The following is a 21,962-nucleotide window of genomic DNA, read 5'->3' on the forward strand; positions in this document are numbered from 1 at the left end:
CGGCGGATCCCGAGTTTAAAGCTGGGCAGGAAGTGGGGAAGAGGGGGCGGGGGAGACAAAGGAGCTGGGTGCCGGGTTCAGCTAAAGTTTGGGCCCCGACTCCTCCCCGCGCTGCGCGCGGCCCGCCCTGCAGACCCCGACCCACGTGCCCTAGGTGAGGGGGCGGGGAACGCCCCCAGGCTCAGGTGAGCGGATGGGGCGAGTGTGGCGCAGGTTCCCAGATCTCTGTCTTCTAGGCGTGCGCCTTTCGTCCACGCGTGGCGCAGGAAATGAACAGCAACTTTATGTGCTGTTTCTTGACTTACTATATGTCTGGCACCGGGCCAGACCCTTTGTGTGTATTAGTTCATTTTCTTTTCTATCAATCCCACCCCAGTTTCACAAGAGGGGACTGAGGCACAGTAAGGTTAGGTAATGTGCCCTGACTCACATCTGGTGAGTGTTAGGTTTCAAACCCAGCGTCTGCGCCCTCCCAGGTACTCGCAGACGGAGCAAAATGAGGCGCGGTGCGGTCCCCCGTCCCTACACGGAGAACCCCCACCCAGAAGTGGCTGATGAGCGAGTACAACACAGAAAAACACGAGCACCGCGTGGACGTACCGCTCTGGGGAAAGAGGCAGGCACCGGATAGATGCCCGCCTCCGGCGCCTCCCGGCTTGCCCCGCAAATACCTGCGGATTGAGGGGGAGAAGGCAGCGGGATGCAGAGGAAGACCCGGGCTATCTGATCGTAAGGCTCTAGTTCCAAGTGGGCCACTGGCGGGCTGCGGGGCCGTCAGCACAAAATAGGGTTTCCCCAAATTGAATCACCTGGAGAGCTTCACAATACCGATTTCCAGGCCCCTTCCCCAGGGAGTGAGTCAGTGGGACCGAATGGGATCCAGCTAGGTGTTGCTAACAATCAGCCAAGTTTGGAGCGTTCCAGGAATGTGCTCTTTATGAGAAACGATTTCACCAGAAACAGGTGTGAGACCGAGGACGCATCTTCTTGGCCAAATCAGAGGCTCACTGGGTAGGCAAGAACCCACCACTCACAGAAGGTCACGTGAGCTGGGGGCCTCAGATACACACACCCCACCCGCCTAGGCTTAGGGAAGCCCAGAGGGGTGCACGCCGCCACGCCCCGCTCTCCCCGCCCTCCCCGCTCTCCGCGCGCTCCACGCCCTCCCCGCTCTGCGACTACAAGTCCCATCCTGCCCTGCGCTCGCGCACATTACGCCAGAGCAAGATGGCCGACACGGCGGCCACTGCCGGGGCCGGTGGCTCCGGAACGGTAAGCGCGGGAGGCGCGGGGCCAAAGCCGAGAGAGTCTGGGCATTCTGTAATTCCCCCCTAGTGTGGGCAACAACCTCATAGCTAGAAATCCAGCCCCGCTCTGAGCTCCAAGTGGAGGAGGGTCTTTCAGGCCGTACATGCCCCCCTCCTTGGGACTTGGCGGCGGCCTCCTGAGTTCGCCGACCTGTGTACTGATTGGCTCCCTTTCTGTTGGGGGTTGGGAACCCGGAACACCTCCTGATTGGCTCGAAGACGCCAGTTTCACCTTCTTATTGGCCAGCCAAACTTGGGAGGGATTCCCGTTTCAAAATATTTAGCTTTTCTACTTTTCTGTGCTGTTGTCGCTTGCCTTCCACTCCTCAGCCTCGTCTGGTGCTGTTTTAATGTTTATTGTTAGTGAAATGGTGTGGTGATGGGAGGAACAATAGAGCATTTTTTTCTAAGAGATAGACATGAATTCAGTCCCATCATGCATTTTTTTTTCAGCTATATATTCTGATAATCTGCTAAAATAGTAAAATATGGATATTTTGTGTTATTGGAATTTTAAGTTTAGGGTACCCCCTTGGTACTTGATTACTCAGCTGGCTGAGATTTGTAAGTCTAAACGCCAGAGGTACCACCTTTCATTAAGCATTGATAAATAAATATTTAGTTAGAGAACTTTTCTTACCATTGATGATATGTGAACTACTTCATTGCATCCTTGTCTTGTAGGTGAAATTGATTGATTGATTGATTGATTGATTTTAATGGTACTGATTTGCAGAGATCAGGAAGTAAACAGTCCACTAATCCTGCTGATAACTACCATCTGGCCCGGAGGCGAACCCTTCAGGTGGTCGTGAGCTCCTTGTTGACAGAGGCAGGGTTTGAGAGTGCCGAGAAAGCATCTGTGGAAACATTGACAGAGATGCTGCAGAGCTGTAAGTACCAGGAAACGATCGGCCCTCTTCAAGTCAACCAGACATCTTGTTCTGTGTCCTGCAATGTGATGGTGTAAGAGAGGGTTTAGGAATAAGAAGAACACAGTAAAGTGACTTACAGGCTTTAGAATCAGATGGACATGGGTGTAAGTTGTTGCTCTGCCCCTTCATAGCCTGAGCAAGTCACTAACCCTCCTGAACTTCAATGTCCTTATTTGTGAAATAGGATAATAATTTGTATCTCATGGAGTTGTGAGTATAAATGAGGTGCATATGTAAAATATATGATGTTAGGAATATTGTAAGCTCGTGATGATTTGTAGGTGCTGTTACTGCTGTCTGTTCTCTGCTCAAAGAATTTATAGTTTTGTTGCAGAGCTATGATTAATTCCCATCAAATAGATGCTACACACTGCATAATCAAATGCTATAGTATGTGATTCAAAGAGGGACGGTAAAGAAGTTTTATAGAATGGAAAAACACTTTTATTTTTTATTTATATTTGAGAGGGGGGGTAGGGGCAGAGAGAGAGAGGCAGCCTCCAAGCAGGCTCCATGTTGTCAGTGGAGAGCCTGACGCAGGGCTCAATCCCACACACGTGGGACCATGACCTGAACCGACATCAAGGGCCAGATGATTAACCAACCGAGCCACCCAGACACCTCTGGAAAAAAACACTTTTAGAAGGAAACATGTTGGGGCACCCGGGTCACTCAGTCAGTTAAGCTTCTGAGTTCGGCTCAGGTCATGATCTCACGGTTCATGGGTTTGAGCCTCGCGTTGGGCTCTGTTCTGTCAACTTGGAGCCTGGAGCCTGCTTCAGATTCTGTCTCCCTCTAACTCTGCCCCTCCCCTGCTCACATTCTGTCTCTCTCTCTCTCAAAAATAAGTAAAAACATTAAAATAAGTAAATAAATAAAGGAAACATGTTGAGGTTTAGGAGCCTGGAATGGTCTCACATAGCCTTTTCTGCTTATGCCATGTATTTCCCTGCTTGGGTTTTATTTCGGGTGGGAGGGATGAGGTAGGATAGAATGAGAGATGAGGGTATTTAAGGTGTCTTTTGAGAGATCAACACTTACGAATGTGAGAGAAAAGTTTAGGCAGGGGGAGAAGTTAACCGCAATTCAGGCCAAATAAAGAATTGGTCACCTCACTAGGGAGCTCTGGAGCAATTGTCCTCCATCAGAGTAGGCCACATCAGGCTGAAAAGGCCCTGCCTTTGTACTCAGATCTTGATCAGGCACTCAGTGTGGGCTGCCCCAGGAAGGACGTGGTCTGGGGTGAGTGGCTCTCTGCAGCTGATGTTTGGAACTTTTAAATACCAAATGTTTTGGTCTTACGACCTCATTAGACTCTTAAATATCGAGGACCTGAGGAGTTTTGTCTACATGGGCTTTATGTAGAGAGATTTTTGACACATTAGAAAGTAAAATTGAGAAAATTTCGAACATAGACATATGCAGGCCCACATTCCATTATCCCTCAGACCCATGATATCATCATCATAGGCCAGATAGCCTCTGGAAAACTACATGAGAAACGAGAGTAAAAAAGTCAAAGAATGTCTTCACTTTATTATAAACATAGTTTTGGCCTGTGGACTTTGGAAAGGATTTCAGGGCTGCCTGGGGATTCCCAGACCACATGTTGAGAACTTTTGTCCTAAAGGAATGGACTAATAGTTCCCAACAGAGAAGAATTCAGTTCTTTTTTTTTTTTTTTTTAATGTGTGTTTAATTTTGAGAGCGAGAGAGCGTGAGTGGGAGAGGGGCAAAGAGAGAGAGAGGAAGACACAGAATCCAAAGCAGGCTCCAGGCTCCGAGCCATCAGCACAGAGCCTGACACGGGGCTCAAACTCACGAACCACGAGATCATGACCTGAGCCAAAGTCAGACGCTCAACTGACTGAGCCACCCAGACGCCCTGAGAATTCAGTTCTTGAAAAGATCTTGGAATTCAGAGTTTAAAGGTCATCATGGTTGAGGTCGTTCTTTCTAATACCACTGGGCAAGAGGCCTTTTTTTCCTCTCAGAAGAAATGGTTGCCACTGAGAGGGATGAAGCTGAAGTAGCTGTGTTGGAAAAATGTGAATATTGAAGCTAAAAGGTCTGAAAAGAGCATAAAAGTCTGCCGCTTCACTCCAAGGAATACCAAGGATAGATGGCTTATGCCGGGGTCTTGCTGAGACTTGGGCACCTCCATGTTGTCAAGAGCTCTGGATACGGAGGGAACTAGAGGGTATTATGCTAAGTGAAGTAAGTCAGTCAGAGAAAGATAAATATCATATGATTTCACCCATATGTGGAATTTAAGAAACACAACAGATGAACATAGAGGAAGGAAAGGAATAAGATAAAAGATAAAAAATAAGTTAAGAGACTCCTAAATACAGAGAACAAACTGAGGGTTGCTGGAGGGGAGGTAAGTGGGGGGATGGGCTAAATGGGGAATGGGCTTTAAGGAGGACACTTGCTGGGATGAGCACTGGGTGTCATAGGTAAGAGATGAATCACTGAGTTCTACTCCTGAAACCACTACTACTCTATATGTTAACTTGAATTTAAATTTTAAAAAATAAAGATAAAAGAGCTCTGGATACAAAGTTTTAGGATTCGTGTTAGTAATAAGCATCAGGCAGAGTGAGATCTGTGGACCCATCCCTGGAAAAGGGCTTTTCTGTAGGTAAAGTGCAGCACAATTTCAAGAGCTTTGATGGAATTACCCACCCACCTCCAGAGCCCATTTATGGAGCCCAGCTTCATACCTCCCCTTTTCCCTGAAGGACTTTGATGTAACTCTGTTTGTTTGTTTTTATTTTAAGATTTTATTTTATTTAACTTTTAGTTCTTTTTTTTTTTTTTTTTTTTTTTTTTTTTAGCGCTTCTTTATTTTTGAGAGGGAGAGAGAGACAGTGCAAGCAGGGGAGGGACAGAGAGGGAAACACAGAATCTGAAGCAGACTCCAGACTCCAAGCTGTCAGCACAGAGCCTGACACGGGGCTCAAACCGCGAGATCATGACCTGAGCCAAAGTCAGATGCCTAAACAGACTGAGCCACCCAGCTGCCCGTTAAGATTTTATTTTTAAATAATCTCTAATCCCAACGTGGGGCTTGAACTTAACCCTGAGATCAAGAGTCGCATACTCTACCAACTAAGCCAGCCAAATGTTCCACTAACTCTTTTTTTTTTTTTAAGTTTATTTATTTTAGAGAGAGAGAGAGAGAGAGAGAGAGAGAGACAGAGCATGGATGGGGAGGGGAAGAGAGAGAGGGAGACACAGAATCTGAAACTGACTCCAGGCTCCCAAGCTGTCAGCGCAGAGCTGGGCACGGGGCTTGAACTCATGAACCTCGAGACATGACCTGAGGCAAAGTCAGAGGCGTAACCAACTGAACCACCCAGGCACTCCCATAACCATTTTTAAATGAACAATTCAGTGGCATTAAATACATTCACAGCTGTAAATACATGTACAACTGTACAACTGTCAGTACTATCCATTTCTAGAACTTTTTCATCATCTAAACAGAAACACTGTATCCATAGCTTTGACTCCACATTCCTCCCTCCCTCAAGCTCCTGGTAACCTCGAATCCGCTTTTCATATCTGTGGATTTTCTTTTTTCTAGGGACCTCATATTAGTGGAGTCTTAAAATATTTGACTTTCTGTGTCTGACTTATTTCACTTCGCATAACATTTTCAAGGTTTGTCCATGTAGCATGTATCAAAATTTCATTCCTTTTGAAGGCTGAATAATATTCCATTGTATGTGTGGACCCCATTTTGCTTAACCATTCATCAGCTGATGAGTAACGGGCTGTTTCCACCTTTTGGCCATTGCAAATACTGCAGTGAACATTGGTGCACAAGTATCTGTTTTCAGTTCACTTGGGTGTATACCCAGGAGTGGAACTGCTGGCTTTTATGATAATTTTGTACTTAATTTCTTGGGAACTGAGAGTAAGATTTTATGCCTTTGATCCTTTCCTAGACATTTCAGAAATTGGGAGGAGTGCCAAGTCCTACTGTGAGCACACAGCCCGGACCCAGCCCACACTGTCAGATATTGTGGTCACGCTGGTCGAGATGGGTGAGTACACCTCCAGTTTCCAATTCTTCAGTGCAACTGAGATGGAGTTAGGAGAGAAAGAAGAGTCCCCAGGAGTCAGCCACGTCTGCCGAGTGTTCTTGAGTTCCCTCGTGAGTCTCCTGGTTTGCTCTTAGCTTGAGAGAGGGCTCCCTCAAAAGAGGGTTCCTCTGAACCCATTTCACAGATCCCCTTCTTCCCTGTTGGGGGATTCTGCTGGAGCTGCTTTCGAGTGGCCGCAAAGCCCTCAAGCTGGGAGTTGAACCTTTTCCATTGCTGTATGACTTCCCCTTCCATGGTCAATAGCCAGTGGTCTGGGCAGTGATTTTAGCTTTCCTGTTTCTTAGGTTTCAACGTGGACACTCTCCCTGCTTATGCAAAACGGTCTCAGAGAATGGTCATCACTGCCCGTAAGTGCCTGTGAACTGAGGTACTCAGCAAGTGCTCAATTAATAGTCGTGGAATGATGAATTCATTGAATAGGACGGAGATCGGTTTGTAGCTACTTGCTTGTTACAGGCTCGCTCCCTTCCATTATCTGGGGCTGCCTGCAACATGATCTCTATTTAGATTAACAGGATTAGGGTGCAAAATTCAGTCACCAGAAAAGTAAACCATCTTGGAGGTGTTGCTGTGGTTCTTGTGCTTTAGCTCCAAAAGAGGGCCATTTGAAAATGCAAAAGTTCTCATTCTTCCCTAAATCAAGAAAACGATGGCCTGTAGGCCTAATGTGGGCCACTGCCTGTTTATGTAAATAAAGTTTTATTGGAACACAGCCATGTTTACGTATCATCCATGGTGGCTTTCATGCTATCATGGCAGAATTAAGCAGTCGTCACAGACCATATGGCTTGCAAAACCTAAAATATTTACTCTCTGTTCCTCATGCAAAAAGTTTGAAGACCTCTGTCTTCACTAAACTGGGTGCCATAAACTGACTTGGGAGTAACTAGTTTGGGCTTGTAGGACCTTAGGGAGAATATACTAGATTTTTTTCAGCACTCTTTTCATGCTGGCACCCTTTTAGAAAGGGCCATTTTCAGTCCCCTCTTGCTTCCAGTAGCACACACTGACATACCCTGGCCCAGTGTCTGTCTTTGTTATCTGGGTTCTGTGAAAAGACTGTTCCTAGCCCACCCAACTTCCTTAGTTCCTCAGCGTGCTTCCTTATATAGTGCTTGCAACAGCCACCCACTCACCTACCTATGAGGCATGATGGCAGATGGCTGTATGTGGGACTGTCTCCCCACGCAGATCATACAGCAGGGCCGGGCATTGTGGGGGTGACCTTCTCAGGTCCTCAAGGCATGAAAGGACTTTTATAGATAGAAATACAAAGTGCCTGCTCTACAAGGAGAACATCGAGGTCCAGCATTTACTTTGAGCAAAGGAGGGACGGGGTAGAGACTCGCGGCCTGGGGCGGAGGAGTAACCGCTTGTGACTCTGTTGCAGCTCCAGTGACCAATCAACCAGTGACCCCCAAGGCCCTCACTGCGGGGCAGAACCGACCCCACCCGCCGCACATCCCCAGCCATTTTCCCGAGTTCCCTGACCCTCACACCTACATCAAAACTCCGGTGAGTGATTTGGCCCCCCTATTGGCAGGGGCCAATGCGGATGCAAAAGTAGTCAGTTCCTCCTGACTGTCAGACTGGAGTCCAAAAGTTTGTTGGCAAAAGGTAGTTCAGAGCTCAGAATGTCCTTCCTCGTTGACAGACAATTTGGCAAGGGAGAATTATGTTCTCCAGCGTTCAAATATGTTTTCATTTGCCAAACTAGCAGTTTCACCTCCCCTTGGGAAGGTGTGGTGTGCCCAGGGGTCTTCCCATACTTCTTCTGTCCTCCCCTCCACACCGTGCACTAATGCAAATGTGGCCATCACGCAGGCTGTTGGGGCAAGTTCTCCAGAACATCTCTCCACACCTTAGGAATAGACGGCCACCCACCATTGCAACACAGCCATTTTCCTTGACCAGAAGTCTCTGTATTAGTGTCCTAGGGCTCCCTGCTGTAACAAAGTGCCACAAACTAGGTGGCCTAGGACAACAGAAATACATTGTCTTATGGTTCGAGAGGCTAAAAATTCAAAATCAAGGTGTCAGCAGGCTCACCTTGTAGGAGAATCCTTCCTTGCCTCTGCCTACCTTTGGGTGGTTTGTGGGCAGTCAGTGGCGTTCCTTGACTTGTAGATACATCATTCCAACTGTCTTCACGTGGCATTCTCTTTGGATCTCTCCTCACATGGCCATTTTCTTATAAGGGCACCAGTCACCTTGGATTAGTACCACTGTACTCCAGTATGACCTCACATTAACTGATTACATCTTGCAATGACCCTATTTCCAAATAAGATCATATTCTGCGGTACTGGGGTTAGAACTTCAACAAATCTCTTTTTAGGGGAGAACACTGTTCAACCTACAGCAGTCCCTCACTCTTTTATAGTGTATCTCGGTCAGTAAAAATATTAAGTACGTATTCCGGTATTTGCTTATTACACAAATATTATAATGTAACACTATACCAAAATAATATACATTAAAAGATTATCTCATCCATATTAAAGGTTCAGGAAATGTATTACCTCTTTTATAATGACAACCATGGGATTGCCTCTGCTTTTTATTTTTTGAAATCTTTGTTTAATACTTGGTGGACTAGTAAGTTGGAAGTCTGATTCTTTTTTTTTTTTAATTTATTTATTTTTGAGGGGAGGGGTGGGTGACGGAGGATCCAAAGCAGGATCTGCACTGAGAGCAGCGAGCCCGATGTGCAGCTCGAGCTCATGAACCATGAGATCATGACCTGAGCCGAAATCAGACACTCAACCGACTGAGCCACCCAGGCCCCCCTGGAGGTCTGATTCTAAAATTAGTTTGTTTTGGTACTTTTACAGCTCTCATGGTTGAAAAGGGCACATTACAAAGATATGCAGCATCGTCAGCTGCCCTTAAGAAATCATAAAACTCCTCAGTGCACAGAGCCAGCAGAGGCTTCCTCTTCCCTGAGCCAAACTACCAGGGACACTGTGGGTGTCTTTGGAAGGCTGAGAGGCAGCCCCTGCCCCTTTCTGTCCCAGCTCGGTTCGCAAAAGGCGCTGACATGTAATTCTTCTCTGTTGTAAACTTTCCACTTAGTTTGTGTCTGATGATTAAATCTAAGTCATTTGAAAAAAAAAAAATCATAAAACTAATTTTTATCATTCTCATCTACAAATTATTTCAAGAATATCTTTTAAAGCTTCCTATTAAATGTCCAGCTTCTTGAATGTCAAACAGTCATCTTAAAAATAATTGTAAGATCTTGAGGCTCCTGTGGGGGGGGGTCTCAGTCGGTTAAGCATCTGACTCTGGATTTGGGCTCAGATCATGATCTCGTAGCTTGTGGGTTTGAGCCCCACATCGAGCTCTATGCTGACAGCGCGGAGCCTGCTTGGAATTCTCTCTCTCTCTCTCTCTCTGTCTCTGTCTCTTTCTCTCTCTCTCCAAATAAACAAACACTTAAATAATTGTGGGATTGTGCATTTTAATGTGTTTAACAAGTATGTTCACAATCCACTCATTTTTTTTTACTTGTTTCTGTGTCTAAGTGTGGACAGGGGAACTGCACATATAGGTGAATTAACTTGAATTAACATTGCACTTGAATTAACATTGACAACAGTGGGAATGATTCCAATACCTTTTTTTTTTTAAGTAAACTTTTACTGAAGTATCACAAATACACAGAAAAGCACAAATAATAAATATACAGTTTGGTGAAGTTTTAAAAAGTGCACATACATGTTGAACTAGTACCCAGAGCTCAAAAAAAAAAAAAACAAATAAATAAAACCACCAAAAACACCATAGAGGCCAACTGACTGGCTCAGTCAGTGGAGCAGGTGACTTTTTTTTTTTTTTAATGTTTATTCATTTTTGAGAGACAGACAGACAGAGCACAAGTGGGGAGGGAGGAAGGGCAGAGAGAAAGGGAGACACAGAATCTGAAGCAGGTTCCAGACTCCAAGTTGTCAGCACAGAGCCTGATGCAGGGCTCGAAATCACGAACTGTGAGATCATGACCTGAGCCGAGGTCGGACGCTTAACTGACTGCGCCACCCAGGCGCCCCTACAATGCCTCTTTTAAAAATCCTCTCTCCATAGCACGAAAAGTAGGTGCTTTTTTGGTCATTATTAAAATGTCAGCTTTCCCATTACAATTTAAAATGTTTTGGCTAACTTCTCATTCTGATGGGATCTTGGTCATTTTTCACTGTGTGATGTGATTGCCAAAGAGCTCGTAATTAGGAGCGGGAGGAGTGTCAGCCCACCATTTTCTTGTTCATTTACACTTACATTAATATCCTTAGTGTTTCTTGGAGGGACTCTTTTGGGACAGCGTATCCATTGTGTGAGGTTTGCTTTAAGAAAACAAGGGGATACTGAAGCAGCCACTCACATCCTGTAGGAGGTCACCTTCCACCTGTGGGGCTGGGTGCTCCCTGTCAGGGCTTCCCTGAGGGGATTACCCTTCCTTCAGGATGGCGTCTCCTATGCCTTATGTCACAGCAGCTAAGTGAAGGTCCAGGGGCAATCACTATAGTAAATGTTCATATGTTTCTAATTTTTAAACTTCAAAATAAATTAGCGATAGTTTCATCATTTTCGTTCTGCCCCTCCACTGCCCCTGGTGGGGGGGGGGGGGTGTTTCGGCTTTCATTGACGTCACTGGGTCATTGTGAGGGTGGAAGGACATAGCAGCAGCAAGGATGGTCCATCGATATTAATCTTTGCTGTTTCTGTTTTTGCTGTTCTCTTTATAGACGTACCGCGAGCCCGTGTCAGACTACCAGGTCCTACGGGAGAAGGCTGCGTCCCAGAGACGAGACGTGGAGCGGGCACTCACCCGTTTTATGGCAAAGACAGGCGAGACCCAGAGTCTCTTCAAAGACGACGTCAGCACGTTTCCATGTGAGAGTCTCTCCCCTCTGTGGACCCTGTCTTGTCACTTGAAATAATCACACCATCTTCCTTTTCTCTTGGCATGGTAGGAAGAAATGAAGGCTCTGGCTTTGTCTTAGGTGCCCCTTGTTCTTTGCACTTCTGGCTCCTTCTCCCAGGTCTTCAGGGCCTGTCCCTAACTGATAAATGCAAAATGTTACGGCCTCTGTTGGGATCAGCTGCTTGAGGTTGAGTTTAAGCTACTTCGAGGATGACTCTGAACCCCAGGTATCAGAGAGATTCATACAGTAGAAGCAACAGCCCTTGTAGTAGAAGGGACATTGGCATCAGGAGCGGGGCACTTACAGAACCTCCCCCAGTCTTTGCCCTTCATGTCCCTGCAGTTTTCATCTCCGCACGGTCACGACACCGTGTGCCCACATTACTTCATCTCCACGGGCTTCGCTTTTCTCAGAGGTGAACAGAAAGATTGGTTTGGGCGACTGGTTCAGTTAGTCCTATTGAGTGCTCGCTGCCTGCCTGGCCCTCGAGTACTAGCCGCTAACAGTTCATAAGGGCCAGACGCTGTGCCAGTCATCTCTCTTATATTATCTCATTAAATCCTCTCGTGAGCCAACCTGTGAGTTCAGAACTGTTGTCCCCACCATCGTAGGAAGCCGAGGCCTATAGAGAAAAGAAATGAGGTCATCTGCCCCAAGTCACACAGCTGGTGGATAGAATTCAACCTAGCTCTTTTGGACCACAGGACCTCACGTCTGAGCCGTAGCCAAAATAATCTTAGAGTGTCTTCTGCTAATCACATTCTGCCATAGAAGTACACATAGGTGGTTTCTTTTTTTTTTTTTTTTTAATTAAAAATTTCTTTTCATCAATGCTTTTTGGAAGAACTGGAATGCTCGCTTACTGTTAGCTCAGTGGATATACTTACATGCAGAGAGTTCTCAAGTCCAGTATTTGGACTTGAGTCCTTTACGGTGAAGAGATCGATATCCCTGCCCAAATATGAGGCTTAGCGGGGCTAACTGACCTGGGGTATAAGATCACTAAGCTAGTGCTTTGCTCAGACGCAGCCCCATTTCTGTCTGAGTCTGGTTCTACTTGGTAAAAGTGGGCTCTGAGGTCATATTGCCCGAGTTGAGATGTCGCTCTGCCGCTCTCTGTGTGCTCAAGGAGATCGCTTTTCCGTGCCTTAGGTTCCTCCTCATCTGTGAAACGGGGCTGGCAATTGTACTCAATAGGGTGGAGGCGAGGATTAAAGATAACGTGTAGGACGCGGCATGGCCCGCGCTGAGTGTTTGGAGCGCGTTAGCCGTTACTGTTACTCGTTGCTGTTGGTGGGATTGTCAGGCTCTCGGCCCGCTGCGAGGGCGCCGTGACTGGAATTGTGCCCCTCTTCCGATTTCCCAGTGATCGCTGCCAGGCCTTTCACCATCCCCTACCTGACAGCCCTCCTTCCTTCGGAGCTGGAGATGCAACAGATGGAAGAGACGGATTCCTCGGAGCAGGATGAGCAGACAGACACCGAGAACCTCCCTCTGCACATCAGCACGGTGGGTCCTGCTTCTACCCACTTCACGGTACCCCCAAAAGTCGCCCGTGCTGCCCTCAGCCTGTCACCCCGCAAGCCTGAGATCAGGCTCGTGATGATCTCTTGCTTGAGAGACAAGTCCATGCCCTGGGGATTCATTCATTCATTCATTCATTCATTCATTCACCAAATATTGAACAAGTGTCTGCCAGCCAGGCACAGTTCCGGGTGCTGGGGAAGTAGCAGGAGACAAAATAGACAGCATTTCCTGCCCTCATGTAGCTAAGGAAAAATTATAAATTAGGAGATAGGAAGTAGTACAGTATGAGGGAAGGTCACCTGAGAAGGTGACATCAGAGTGAAGACCTGAAGGGAACAAGGCTTGTACAGATCAGGGAGTAGAGTACTCCTTGTAGAAGGCACAGGATATGCAAAGGCCCTGAGGTGGGAGCTGTTGTGTTGCAGGATAGCAATGCCATCAGGGTGGCATGAACAAAGGGGAGCTCCGGGGGGGGGGGGGGGGCAATGCCTTAAAGGCTGTCTTAAACACTAGGCTTTTGCTCAGTAAGGTGGGAGCCATTGGGAATGCTGAGCGGAGGAGGGTCGGCGTCTGGTGTAGGTTTGTTAACAGGGTCAGTTGGGTTGCCATGTTGAGAATAGACTGTGGACGGTAAGGGCAGAAGCAGAGAGACCAGTGAGGAGGCTCTGCAGTAAACGGAAAGGTGGTAGTAGAAGTGAAGATAAGGAGACGTGGTCACATAGATGATTTGGTCGGATTCTAGACTATGTTCAGGGCAGAGCCAAGCGATGGTTTGGGTGTGAGATGTGTGAGAGAGAGAGCCAAAGAGAAATGCAAGGTATTTTGCCTGAACAACAGGCAAGACGGAGTTGCCTTCAGCCAAGATCGGGAAGACCTGGGTGGGACAGGGATGGGGAAAAGGCATGGGTTCTGGTTAAACAGGGGAGCTTTGAGATGCTTGTTAGACAGCCAGGCGGTGATGTCGGGTGGCAAGATGGATATAGGGATTGCCGTGTGGGGAGCTGTTAAGGCTAGAGATGGGAATTTGGGGTCATCAGCGTGTAGATCGTGTTTAAAACCATGAGAGCGCCTTGGGTGTGGGTGAGGTGGAAAAGGACAAGAAAAATTTGACTCCGTAAGTATAGACTGTGCCGTCCATTACGGTAGCCACGCGTCTATTTACATTGAAATTCGGGGCGCCCGGCTGGATCAGTCTGTGGAGTGTGTGACTCTTGATCTCAGAGTTGTGAGTTTGAGCCCCATGTTGGGTATAGAGATTACTTAAAAATAAAATCTAAATAAATAAGTAAACAAAGAAACTTAATGTCAGTGATATAAAACTAAAAATTCAGTTTTTTAGTCACATTGGCCACTTTTCAAATAGCCTCCTGTGGCTATGGCTAGCCTACAGGGCAGTGCAGATGGGAACGTTTATGTCATTGCAGAAAGTTCCACTGGACAGCACTCATATAGACAAGCGTTTCAAGGAATTTTGCTGTAAAGGGAAGGAGAAGAATGGAGTGGTGGCCAAAGGGGAAACATTAAGGAATTGAGAGAGGTATATTTATTTTTGTTTGTTTCTTTAAGATTAAAGAAACAACAGCATGTCAGTACGCTGACGGGAATGATCTGGTAGAGAGGAAAAGTGGATGCAGGAGAGAAGGAAATATTTTGGAGTGATGTCCTTTGGTAGGTGAGAGGGTAAGGGACCTAGGGGACGAGGCGCGGTGGCGGGGTTGGCCTGGTTACGGGCATTTCGTTTCCAGGGGAGGAGATGAGAGTGCGTGGGCACAGAGACCAAGGCAGGTGAGATGTGCTCCTCCGAGCTTGTGGGTGTTGTCATCTGGTTAGCCGTGTGCTGTGCTCTGCACATAAGAGGCTGAGACCCCACTCGTGTTCCTGCATCTTTGCGAGAAAGAGCCAAGTAGAGCCAAAGAAGGGCTAGGAGGTCAAATGCCTTTAAGGCCTGCGGGACCCTGTGGTCAGCCTACCATAGTTACATCCATCCTTTAAGACTGGCCCTGGCTTCGGAGCAAAGGATGCCTTGGCGGTTGTCGTTGGACCAGGCATTCCCCGTGCTCTCTAAGATTCCATGAGGCCTGTGGCAGCCAGCAGCTCCAGAATGCAGGGGCAAGGTGCCTACGCTCTCTCTGTGATGTGCCGATGAGCCTCCTTGCTTGGACACACGTTTCTTTAATGTTGGATTATTCCTTTCAGAATTAGGGCTGGAAGCCCATGGCTTTACATAAAGCAGAGGAACTTGATATTCTACACTTCTGTCTTGGACTCAGTTAATTTGGTCTGAGATATGGTGATGGGGTCATGGACTCAAATGAGGTTCACCCTAGGAGAAGGAGGAATCTTCTAAGCAGACACCACCATCCTTTTGTAAGTACAAAGCAGTTAAAAGGGCCCGCAGATGTGTTATCTGACGCCCCAGGTCATGACATAGACAAGGTCATGGCAGTGAGTGGACCGGGGCTGAAAGAATGCTGGGAGCTGCCCGTGGACTGCGGGGTGGCCGAGAGGTCAAGTCAGACAGCAAAGACTGGCCTGCCTTCAAATCCAGACCGCGCTGCTTTCCAGAGACTGTGACTTTGGTGGCCTTACCTAACGTGAGTCTGTTTCCTCACAAGTTCAAGCAGGAATAGGAACACCTAACTCAGCAATGAACATCAGGTGTCCAGCAGCTCAGCTCACGGCACTCGCTGTTTCCCTCACCACCTACCCCGCCCCCACTGTTTTAGGCTGTACAAACACTTGCTCTTCTGTTAAAAGTAAATACATGAATAAGAAGACCCCAAGGAGAGGATTCTAGCAACAATTTATACACAATCGATTGGACTTGTCAGTGTTACTTTGTTGAACTGGCGCCCATAATCCTATGTTTGAAAATTCACGATGTAGAAAAAAATGTTTGGTAAGAATTTCTTTATGCCATCCGTGTTCCCTGTTCATCCACTCTCTCTCCTACAAAGCTGCCAGTGTCACCAGCTTTGTGTGTCCTTCTAGAGACATAGTCTCCTCATTGTTATCAACACAAATAGCAAACCACGAACGGTTTTCCCTTCCTGTTTGCCCTTATCGCTGTATCTCGGTGATCATTCCATCTGTGTACAGCAGGCTGTTTCTTTATGGCTTCACATATTCCATTGAATGGATGTAACCATCGAATTTAACCAGCTCCCTATACACATCTATGTTTTCCGTCAATAGCGTTTACAGACATTGTTACAGTGCATTAAATAGCTAGTATTGTAAGTTATTCTTTTACGTGTCAAGGGCGGCACTTCCTTCAAAGACTGTTGCCAGGGAGTTGCTTCCTTTAACCTGGTTCTGGTTTTTCCCATCTGCTTGAACATAAAGGGACTGTTCGTTTTAAATTAGTGTATAAGAGAATTTTCTTTTCTTGTACGTTTGAATTAGCGGCCTTCTGCCAACGCCAGATACCAACATCTCAACTTTTGCTCTTTTACGAACAATGTGCCATTCATTTACTCAACAAGTATTTGCTTAGTGCAGGTGTGTGCCCGATAGTGTTGTGGGTGCTTGTGGGACCTCAGCCAACAGAGCAAACAAAACATCTGCCTTTTGGAAGCCCGTGTGTCAGCAGTGGGGCGACAACAATAAACGTAATATATAAATAAATCATTTACTGTATATTAAAGATGAAGCTGCTATTGTCGGCACAAGGGGACCAAGTAGGGAAAGATCCAGGGTGAAAGATGGAAGTTTCAGTTTTAAATAGCGTGATCAGAGTGGACATCACTGAGAAGGACACATCTGACAGGAGACTTGAAGGAAGTGAGCAAGTGAGCCCTGTAAATATCTGGGGAAGAGTGTTCTGGAAAGGGAGCAGCCAGTGCAAAGGCCCTGAGGAACAACACAGAGGTGAGTGTGCCTGTGGCTGTGGCTGAGGGAGGCAGAGGGAGAGAGGCAGAGGTCAGACCAGGTAGGACCCCGCAGGCAGCTTTAAGAGCTGGTCTTTAATTGGGTGAGACGGGAGTGGTGGGAGGGCGTGGAACAGGCGAGGGACATGTCTGACTTCCCTAGGGATCGCTGACTATGGGGAGGTCAGTTAGGATGCTGCTGCAGTGGTCTTAGAGAAAGAGTGTGGGTCCAGCAGGGCAGCTGCAGTAGAGAGGGTGGTGGTAGTCAGCCTTACTTTGAAGGTAAGGCCAACAAGTTATCCTAACAGATTGGATGTGCGGGGGGTCTGAGAAAAGCAAGGATGACTGTGGAGTTTTGGCTTGAACAACTAGAAGGATGGAGTCGCCATGGAGGACTGTGGGAGGACAGGGCACAGGGGAAGGGCCGGAGTTCAGTTTCTGGCACAGAAGCTTGAGGTGCGTCCTTGACACCGGGTGGAGATGTCGAGGGAGCAGGTGGCTATGCCAGCCTGGGGGTCAGGAGAGCAGCGAGGGCAGAGAGGCCCATGTGGCAGTTGCTGGCGTGGACACGGCGTTGGAAGGCGAGAGGCGCCTCGGTCACCCCCAGGACGTGTGGGGCTCACCAGAGCTCACGTGCTCTGGCCTCCACAGGCTCCTGAGGGACTCTTCCGCTCCTACCTTTTTTAAGCAAATCTCAGTCAGTTTGGTACTTTACTTTTATCTACTCCTGTCCCTCCCTATCTCAAGGCTGCCTGTCCCTGAAGGAGGCAAGAAAGTGGCATTTCCAGCTCTACTTGGGAGAAGAGAAGCTGTTGTCCCGTGACTCGGGACCCACATCCTGGCCTTGTGAGACAAGTGAGCCGAGTGGAGAGGACCTAGTGGCCTCCAGCAGAGGTCCCCAGGGCTGGCTTTTCCACGCCCGTGACTCTCCCCTTCCATCCATATTATCTCAGGAAACACTTTAAGGCAGCGTTGAAGTGAACTTTCAGCAACTTTGAGGATAGAGCGGTTGTAGTAAAGAGAGGACAGTAGGGAAGTAAATCAAGGCGTTCAGAACTTCAGAAAGATTGGGAGCCAAACATCCCAGGCAGGTCTGGTCATGGTCAGACCTTGTGTCCGGCGTGAGCTAGGTTGACCTTGGAGCACTCGCTTTCAAGAGAGCCTCCAGAAGGTCCACAGTCCACAGTGACTCTAGGTCACTTTGTGGTCCCACCAGACCAGGTGTTGGAGAGGGAAAGCCCAGGGACCCTGATTGGAACTGGGTCTTCGGGGAGAACAGAATTGGTGGGAGAGTGAGGGGTGAGCAGCCGAACCTAGAAGTGAGCCATTTTCTTCAGGCTCACTAAACCTGGACAGGAGTCCCTGTCCTAGGCCTCCTGCCCCTTGTGGGAAAGTCTGCTGTTCCTTTTATCCAATCTCAGCGTCCTCTACCCTGCTGTCTCCTGACAACAGAATTTCCTGGTTGAGGTCAGGCCCTCTTTTTGCCTCCATTACCTGACAGGAACCTCAGCGGCAGAACCCTTGGCCTGTCACCAGGGGGCGCAGCCCCACCAACTTCTACTGGTCACTTACAGTCTCTCAGGCCTGAGTTCTAGGTCATGCCCTCAGTATGGTTGTGTGATTTTTCTCCCCCTTCCCCTACAGCCTGTGCTCATTTTAAAGAACTTGGAAAATAGAAGAGCGTATAAATAAGGAAAAAGAGAATCAATCATCCATATTCCTAGAACCAGTTTCAAATGTTTCAACCTATTTTTTCTATGTCTACACACATTACAAATAAAATGTTTTAATTGGGATCACGTTGGATACATGTAAACCTATAAACTTTTCTCCCAGATCGCTTTCCTCAAAAAGCAAACAGCGAAAGACCTGACCCACAGGTCACTGATGGGGATTATCGTTGCTCTTCCCGTGTTGGTTCCTGCATATGCCCTGCTTTGCCTTGGCCAGAACCCTCAGGGCTCAAGAAGTTTCTGGCCTCTGCTGCAATATGATCATTGGTACCTGTTGCAGGTACCAGACATTTGAGAATATGGAGGAAATTGATCATGATTTTCATTCCATTTGGTCCGGGCGATTCCCTGTGCACATGATTTGTTCTGGCCCTGTGTCCTGCAAAGCATCAGGGGTCACTTCTCTTTGTCTTTATCTCCCCACAGACTGGGTTTTTTCCTTGAACATCTAACTGTTAGCCCCTGACTCCCTGCCAAGACTCTATTCTAACTCATGTCCCTGTCTTTTCGAGAGGCTCACAGTTTTGTGTTCTGTGCTCCCCTGTGTCCAGGCGGTTGGTCTCGTCTTCCTCTGATAGCCGGTCCCTGCCTGGGCCTCATCTCATCTGGGTCAGGGATAGGTGCATTAGCAAGAAAGTGGTCCCTGGGCTTCTAATTGCTTGACGAAAGGGATGTTAATAGTAGTTCTTACGATGGGCATGATCTCTTTCCTTATGCCATTGGTATTTTGCTTTATTTCGGCTTTTGCTCAAAGGATGATTCTGGAGCCGAGAAGGAGAACACCTCTGTCCTGCAGCAGAACCCCTCCTTGTCGGGAAGCCGGAATGGGGAGGAGAACATCATCGATAACCCTTATCTGCGACCTGTGAAGAAACCCAAGATTCGCAGGAAGAAGTGAGTTGGAGGCTGGGGTGCAGAGAGGCTTGTCTGGCCAACCGAGGTGGCCTTCTCTCCTCCTTGGTAGGAAAGAGAGGCTCCCCAGCAGGTCTGAAACGTGGGAAAAGCTCCTCTGGTGAGAGGAAATCTTTTCCCTTTTCCTCACCTCACTCATCCCCCCTCCCCCAATGTACCTCTTATTGCAAAGAGGTTGAGCATCCTGCAGCTGGGGGACAAGCCTTCACAGCCCTGGAGCCGTCCCCCTTAAAAGACGCAGGTGGGGCCCCCACCGGGCAGGCTCCATGGATTCTTCTTCTTTCTAGGTCCCTCTCGTGAGCCGAGAAGGAAGCCTGCCTTGTACAGAGACGCGGACACCACTCTCTCGGGGCCGTTAAAGCCACTCAAGGAAGAAGAGAGGGTGGCCTCCTCGAGGTCAAGCCCAAGCAGCTGGACGTGACTGGGCATGATTTTAATAGCAAACTCAATATTAAGATTACCTACTTTCACTGGATATTTGGGTGGAGGAAGACGGGACGGTAATGATCAGCTTTTCCTAGTCAACCTGGCCATACTGTGGGGCTCAGGAACAGCCAGTGACTTCAGTTATTATCACAGGACTTGATTCCTTTGAAACCTGGAAGGCCAGGGAAGGTGGCAGGAAAGAAAGGGTTCTTTGCCTGCTGTGCTTCCTGCCAGAAAGACCGCTTGCCTCGTTTGTAGTTCAGGATACCTGGACCCCTCTTACTGACTCACAGGTAACTTGTGGCACCAATTTATTGCCCCAGAACCTCAATCTTACTTCTCTCCTCACCTGGGCTCCAAGTGCCCTGCGAGCTGATGGAAGGTGACTTTGTCCTCCCTCAGCCTGTTGGAAACAGGAGGCCCACCCATCACAGTCTTGATCTGGGGCTGGCAGGAGTCAGGAGGCGTGTGCAGGCATGTTAAAGGCAGAGGAGAATAAGGGCAGCACTGACTCTCACCGGCACTTGAACGCTCCCATAAAGCTGGGCAGCACTCTCTCCTGAGAGATTTGTCACTTATTATCCCTCTGGGGGATGCATGCTTGGGAACTACCAAGTCCTGCCCCATCTCGGGAAAAGAAGTTTTCTCTGACAAGAGCCTAAATCAGTGGCTGTATTATACTGTGACTTGTAGAAGAATCACCGATTGTAAACAATAGGAAAGGGATTTGATGGCGGGGGTTGGGGGAGGGTGAGATCTTGAAGGATGGGCCTGGCCGATCTGCTGGAAGGCTGGTGTGTTCAGAGGGCTGTGGCCCCACCTTATGGTGGAGGTGGGCTCAGAGGAGCCTGCAGGCCAAGCCAGGGTGTTCTTCCAGAAGCAGGTCTGAATCTGTCCAACCTCCTTTCCTCCTGGGGAGAGAAGACTTTATCCTTGATGTACCCTACAAACCAAAAAAAAAAAAAAAATGTTAAGGAAAATGCTGGGCAAGCTGATACCCTTTGGCTGGTCTCCAAAGGAAGAGATTTAAAAATCAAGTCCAAAGAAGAAAAATGCCAGTGACACCTGGAAGTTAACACAGGATGACCAAGGCGTTCCCTGAGTTAGTGACCTAAGGTCCATATTGAACTTTCCTTATGCTCCTCTTCCAGAGTAATCTCTCCATTTTCTATGCTCTTGGTGAATTTGAAAACTTGAACTTGACAGCAGCCACCATGTCCCTCTGGCCTCACTGTAGCCCCAGGCACTCCATCCCATTGTCTGGAAGGAAAGAGCTGCTTGTTAGTGACTGAAGACGACAGACTAAGGAGACATTTGGGTTCCCCACCTCTGGACCAAGGAAGCGTTTTTCAGGTTTGTAATGGCCTGGAACTCTTCCAGCTGGCCACAGTCAGATTGGGCCTATGCTGAGTCTGTGGTTCAGGTCTTGGCGATTCTTGGGCTGTGGAGTTTAAATACAGTTCCAGGTATGAGCTGTGGCAGATACAGGGCTGAAACCTTCCCGGCTTCCTGTCCTCTGCTCACAGCGCCGCCATCCCAACTAGCATTTCTGCAGTTCCTGTTTTGCCATGACTGTCCAAAACTAACACCTGCCCAGTACCTGCCCAGTGCCTGCCCAGTGCCATGATGCTGAGGACGGATGGTGGGTTGGGGCCAGAGTTGCCATTTCTGCTGTAGAGATTTCGGAGTCCGTCACTCTGTTTCGGATGAGAGGTCCTGGGAGATGATTAGACAGCTGGAAACATTGACCCGACTATTATTGTGTAAAAACTGTGCATAATTCTCAATGTGTATTTATAAATTTCTATTTTTTATAACTTTGGGAGACTTCTTGGAGGGAAAAAGTAGTAAGCAGAGCCAGATTAAGAATGTGATTTATGAGCTCTAAAGGTCATAAATAAAAGGTCCTAATAAAAACTTTGCAAATGAAACAGAATGATATACTTTGAACTTAATCTGTATTCAGAAGTTCCAGCAGTGAGTAAGACTGTAGACAGATAAGGTTTAGTCCTTCTGTTGAACCAAGTACCCCTGGGAACTATATAAAACTTCTATTTTGGGAATTTTCAAATACAGAATGAGGAAAGTATATATGCTTTCCCTGAATATCCTTCACCCAGCATCAACACTTACTGACATCTTTTCAGTTCTGTTTCATCGATCTCTCCCACTTGTTTTTCCTTTATTTTTTCTTCCTAGAGGTTTTTTTTTTTTAA

At 47.6% G+C, this 21,962-nt stretch overlaps 1 protein-coding gene across 4 annotated transcripts; it reads left to right on the plus strand.

The window, feature by feature from the left end:
- Nucleotides 1–1,173: 1,173 nt before the first annotated feature.
- TAF8 (TATA-box binding protein associated factor 8) lies at nucleotides 1,174–21,682 on the plus strand. Of its 4 annotated transcripts, XM_043591393.1 has the most exons (9): nucleotides 1,174–1,272; nucleotides 2,044–2,200; nucleotides 6,199–6,297; nucleotides 6,642–6,704; nucleotides 7,748–7,872; nucleotides 11,100–11,247; nucleotides 12,646–12,788; nucleotides 19,163–19,302; nucleotides 19,608–21,682. In XM_043591393.1, exons 1-9 carry the CDS (start codon nucleotides 1,228–1,230, stop codon nucleotides 19,618–19,620), a joined length of 933 nt encoding a protein of 310 aa, XP_043447328.1. In that variant the 5' UTR covers nucleotides 1,174–1,227; the 3' UTR covers nucleotides 19,621–21,682. The 4 variants fall into 4 exon arrangements, with proteins under 4 accessions (XP_043447328.1, XP_043447329.1, XP_043447330.1 ...); XM_043591394.1 differs by lacking the exon at nucleotides 19,608–21,682 and having other exon boundaries at nucleotides 19,163–19,306; XM_043591395.1 differs by lacking the exons at nucleotides 19,163–19,302; nucleotides 19,608–21,682 and adding an exon at nucleotides 14,373–18,794.
- Nucleotides 21,683–21,962: the final 280 nt, after the last annotated feature.

This window comes from Prionailurus bengalensis, chromosome B2 (genome assembly GCF_016509475.1).
Source record: "Prionailurus bengalensis isolate Pbe53 chromosome B2, Fcat_Pben_1.1_paternal_pri, whole genome shotgun sequence".
NCBI classification, from domain to species: domain Eukaryota; kingdom Metazoa; phylum Chordata; class Mammalia; order Carnivora; family Felidae; genus Prionailurus; species Prionailurus bengalensis.